Here is a 5363-nt window from a genome sequence, read left to right on the forward strand (position 1 = left end):
GATTTCAACGCAAGGACAGGTAGAAGGGGGGGAGTGATAGGAGGGGAGGAGGAAGAAGAAAGAAGATCGAAGGACAAGAAAGTTAATGAGGAAGGGAAGAAGTTGATAAAAGAGTTAGAAGAGGTGGGATGGGGAATTTTTAACGGAGGGATAAAAGGGGATAGGAAGGGAGAGTACACATATACAGGAGGAAGAGGGGAATCGGTAATAGATTACGTGGTGGGAGAGGATAAAGTAAAGGAAAGGATAAAGAGAATGGAGGTGGGAGATAACATAGAATCGGACCATCACCCATTGATTGTAACGCTAGAAAGAAGAGGAGGAGCTGAAAAGGGAAAAAGGGGGAGGGAAAAGAAAAAGAGGGAGATGGACAAAGAGGGGAGGAGAAAGAATTAGAGAGGAAATAGAGTGGGGAGAGGGGTGAAAGGAGGGGATTGAAGAGGAGCTAGAGGAAAAAATAGGAAGAATAGAAGAGGAATTGAGAGAAGGAGAAAAAGAGAGTGGAGAAGGGAAAAGGAAAGGGTGGTGGGACGAGGAATGTGAGGAGAAGAGGAAAGAAGTGAGGAAAAAGTTAAGGGAATAGAGGAAAAAAGGAGGAGGAGGAGAAGGATATAGAAAAGTAAGGGCGGAATATAAGCTAATGTGTAAAGGAAAAAGGGAAGAGGAGAGGCTAAGATGGTACAAGGAGGCGATAGAGGCAAGAACGGAAGGAGAGGTATGGAAGATTATAAACAGGGAAAGGATAAAGAGAGAAGGGGTGAATGAGGAGATAAAGGTGGAGGAATGGAAGGAATACTTCATGGACTTATTGAGAGGGATAGAGGTAAAAGTTGTAAGAGGAGGAAAAGAAAAAAGGGAGAGAGATGAGGAGCAGGAGATAAGCAGGGAGGAAGTGAAGAGGATGCTGGGAAAACTAAAGAAAGGAAAAGCAGCGGAGGAGGATGGGATACCGAGTGAGGTATGGAAATATGGAGGGGAGAGGGTAGAAGAGTGGGTATGGGAAATGTGCAACAGAGTATAGAGAGGAGAAGGATGGCCGGAGAGATGGAAAGAAGGGATAATAGTGCCACTGTTGAAAAAGGGAACGGGGAATAAAGTGGAAAACTATAGAGGAGTGACATTGATGCCAACGCTATACAAGATATACGTGGGGATTTTAACTGAAAGGTTAAAGGAAGAAATGGAGGGGAAGAATATGATACCGGAGAGTCAGACAGGATTTAGGAAGGGAATGGGGGTGATGGATAGTATCTATGTGTTGAACTATCTGGTAAATAAGAGGGTAAATAAGAAGGGAGGAAAGGTAGTCGCGGCATTTATGGACCTGAAGGCGGCGTTTAATTCGGTAGATAGGGAGGTGTTAATGGAGGCAATGAAGAGGAGGGGAGTGAGGGAAGGATTAAGGAGTAGGATAGAAGAGGTGTACAAGGAAACAAGGAGTAAGGTAAGAGTGGGGAAGGAGGAGGGAGAAAATTTCTGGACGGCAAGGGGGGTGAGGCAAGGTTGCCCAATGAGTCCGCACTTATTCAGTTTGCTGATAGCGGATATAGAGGAAATGCTAAGAAAAGGAGGTTGGGGGGGGGTGAAACTGGGAGGGGAAAAGGTGCATTGTTTGGCGTACGCAGATGACATGGTACTGTTGGCGGAGGATGAGGAAGGGATGATACATATGTTGGGGAAAATGGAAAGTTATATGGACAAGAAAAGGTTAGAGGTAAATGTGGATAAGACAAAGGTAATGAAGTTTAAAAAGGGAGGAGGAAGAATGAAGAGAGTGGAGTGGAGATGGAAAGGAAAAAGGTTTGAGAAAGTGAAAGAATTCACATATTTAGGGTATAAGCTACAGAGGAACGGGGGGCAGGAGGCGCAGGTAAAGAACAGAGTTAGGAAAGCAGGAGCGGTGATAAGACAGGTGTGGGGAATGGGAAAGAGAAGGTTTGCAGGAGACTGGATGAAAAGAGTATGGCTAATGGAAAGGTTGGTGGGGACGGTGTTGGAATATGGGGCGGAAATATGGGGATGGAAGGAGAGGAGAGAGGTGGAGGCAATGCAGGAGCGATGGATTAGGTGGACGTTAGGAGTAGACTGGTGCACGCCGGGGTATATGGTAAGAGAGAAGATAGGAAAAGACAAATTTAGGATAAGGGCAGGAAGGAGGGCGGTAGGGTATGAGAGGAAGTTAGAGGAAGGAAGGGGAGGAAGTTTAGCAAGGAAATGTTTTGAGGATATGAAAGAGAGGATAAGAGGAGGAAAGAAAAGAACGATGTGGGAGAAAGAGAGGGAGAAATTCTGGGAAGAAAGAGGAATAGAAGGGAAAGAGATGGAGGAAAAAAGGGAAAGGGGAGAGGAAGTATATGAGGGGTGGGAACAGAAAGACAGGGAAAGGCAAAAGGAGGAAAGATGGGAGAGGATAAGAGAGTCGAGATATAATAGATGGTATGGGGAATGGAAGAAGGAGAGTTTACCGGAATACCTGAGAAAGGGATGGGGGGAAAGTAGATGGAGAAGGATAGTAAGGTTCAGAATGAACAATGAGATGAGAAGGGCGAGATACTGGGAAGAAGAGGGGAAAAGAAGAGTTAGGTTATGCGGGATAGAAGATGAAACATGAGAGCATGTGATAGGAGAATGTGGGGGAGAAGGGGAGAAAGGAAACTGATAGGAAAGAATGAAGGGAATATTGCAGGAAGGAGGAGAAGAAGAAGGATGGATGAGAGAAATAGAGAAAAAGAGGGAAGAGGGAAGAACGGAAGAAAAGGGGAAGGGAGGGGAAAAGGAGGAAGGAAGTATGAGGAGGAGAATGAGTGAGGTATGAATGAGGTGGTGGAGAATATATGGGGAATCGGAAGCCGAAGCGAAGCGATAGGTAGGGACGGCTCTTTCTCTCTCTAAAGTAGTAGATAAGTAGGTTAAGGTAGAATTAAGTTATTTGTAAATTAGATGTAAGAGTAGAGATAAGAGTAGATATAAGGATGATTGTAAGAGTTTTGTAAGGTTGGGGAACGCTCCTTCAAAAGCGCCTTCAATCCCTTAGGGGACGAATAAAGAATTGAATTGAATTGAAGTTAACGGTAGTGCTCTGATAGATCGTTTGGCTGAGTCGCTATGTAACCACGATTTATTTGCTAACGCTTGTCGGGGTGTTTCGCTTCCCTCCGACATTCACGCAAGTGCATATATATAAAAAGTTCTATTACGGACTTACATTAATACGGTTAGCATATTTATCGCTCGTTTGCTGACGCTGCAGATCATCGCTCGGCGGTGTTGATACGGCTGGCGGTCCGGCGTTGTAAGGTGATCCTGCGAGTCGCTGTACGGTGCGATGCGTTGTCCCTGTTGTCGTAGGTCGCGTCCTAGGTGGTGGCCTACTTCACGTTTGCTGATGCATTACCCGTGTGTGTGTGCGTGCGTGCGTGCGTGAGTGCGTGCGTGCGTGCGTGCGTGCGTGCGTGCGTGCGTGCGTGCGTGCGTGCGTGTGTGTGTGTGTGTGTGTGTAGTCTTGCACGTACGGCACGCTGCTGCTTATACGTCGGCTGATTTATCTAGCTGACGTGCCTGTTTCCTTATATGCGCGTATATGTTACAGGTCTTATTTGATGTCTTCTGTGTTGTCCGCTTTCCGTCGATTATTATTTTCGACGTGCCTGATTATTAATACTGCTGTATTTTTTAGGTCTTCTTCCGAGTAGTTCCTGACGATCCTTTGGTGCGATCCCACCGCTGCCACCAATTTTGTTGTGTGCCTCGGGTAAGGCACAAGGGGTCGCGCCAAATTAGGATAAGAATCCGGGGCGTCAGGGCTTGAATCGGGATGAATGAATAAATGCACTTCACTTTTTCACTATTAAAAAATTTTTATTTGAATTGAACATTTGACGTTTTCTTTATTTCCACAATATTACACTTGTACGTTACTGTTTGCGCGAGTTATTTAAAGTTTTTCAAAGCTCCCGGGATTGGCACATGAACTGTATGAAAATCCACGGTGTCACTAGACATCGAAATTAACCGAACGGTAGGATAAAGGAAGAATGAAATATCAGTGCTTAAGAGAGATGACAAAAATGAGTTGATCGTTTAAGAGTTTATTTGAGACACACAATTGAGATAGAGACAAAACTGAGTTCGAGACACGTAGCCTTCGCGCGACAACCTCACTTGAACAGAGCTCAGCTCAACTAACTGTTGACGATGTGCCGAAAGAAAAGAATTCCCCGTTGTAGGGGTGAAAGGGGGGAGCAATAGTATATTTACTTGAGTGCGAATCAGCTGATCGAAAGCTGATCGCCAGCTGATCGGCAGCGAAAAACAACAAGAAATGTCACGGTCGCGGCACCGTAACGAAATGAAACTCGAAAATAATACATTTTTTACGCTGAAATAATTGGCTATACAAAGACGTGAGATATAATTAAAACGATCGAAAACTTTAATGTCAAAATATAAGATTAATTAATATACGATAATTTTCACTTTGTCCAACTCCAAACATTCCGCCCGCCTTGGCAACTCCGCGTTGACAATATTTACGGAACGTGAGTCTATCGCGAGACTGTCTATGTTTTATTGAAATCCGGCAGCAGGTACAATTTGACAATTGGTCTCTTGAGCGTAGTGTTGGCCGTCTTTACACTGGCAACCCTGATAAGTCCGTCAGGCCAGTTGTGCACGTCAATGATGCGTGCGAGAGGTGAGCATTTGGTAGGAGGCATCCGTTCGTCCTTGATGAGAACTAAAGACCCAACCTGAAATGAGTTTTGCGCTTGGTGCCACTTAGAGGAGACCTGAAACTGAGACAGATATTTGGCAGCCCAACGTTTCCAGAATGACTCCGTTATCTGGCAAAGTAACTGCCAGCGCGATAACCGAGATGCTGAGACATCACCCAGAGAGGGCTCCGATATAGTGGTGAAAGCTGATCCGATGAGAAAATGCCCTGGCGTGAGCGCTGAGACATCCGTTGGATTATCCGAGATAGCGCTTAGAGAGCGAGAGTTGAGAACCGCCTCGATCTGGATTAAGAGCGTGTTTATCTCTTCATAGATGAGCAGCGTGTCACCTATGACTCGCCTGAGGTGGGATTTGACAGATTTCATCCCAGCTTCCCACTTTCCACCGAAATGAGGGGCCGAGGGTAGATTAAACTTCCACGTAATTCCATTATTGGCGAGCTGAGAGACGATGTAAGTCCATTCTTTTGATGAGGTCTTGAACAATTGCTGTAATTCAGAATCCGCTCCTATGAGATTGGTGCCGCAGTCGCTAGTAATTGTGGAACAAATTTTTCTGCGGCCCGTGAACCGTTTGTAGGCGGCAATGAATCCGTCGGTCGAGTAATCTGTCGCCACCTCGAGATGCAT

The 5363-nt window shown here is 45.5% G+C and overlaps 1 protein-coding gene across 1 annotated transcript; it reads right to left on the reverse strand.

The window, feature by feature from the left end:
- Positions 1-4559: 4559 nt before the first annotated feature.
- LOC146719536 (uncharacterized) lies at positions 4560-5363 on the reverse strand. The gene has a single exon (XM_085490047.1). The coding sequence runs from the start codon at positions 5361-5363 to the stop codon at positions 4560-4562; it is 804 nt and encodes a 267-aa protein (XP_085346173.1).

The sequence above is a fragment of the Nylanderia fulva genome, unplaced genomic scaffold (assembly GCF_048542155.1).
Source record: "Nylanderia fulva isolate GAGA-0341 unplaced genomic scaffold, ASM4854215v1 Scaffold95, whole genome shotgun sequence".
NCBI classification, from domain to species: Eukaryota; Metazoa; Arthropoda; class Insecta; order Hymenoptera; family Formicidae; genus Nylanderia; species Nylanderia fulva.

What these genes read in the sequence shown, in the direction of transcription:
- LOC146719536 (XM_085490047.1), bottom strand. Translation starts at nt 5,363, where the DNA reads ATGCATCTCGAGGTGGCGACAGATTACTCGACCGACGGATTCATTGCC.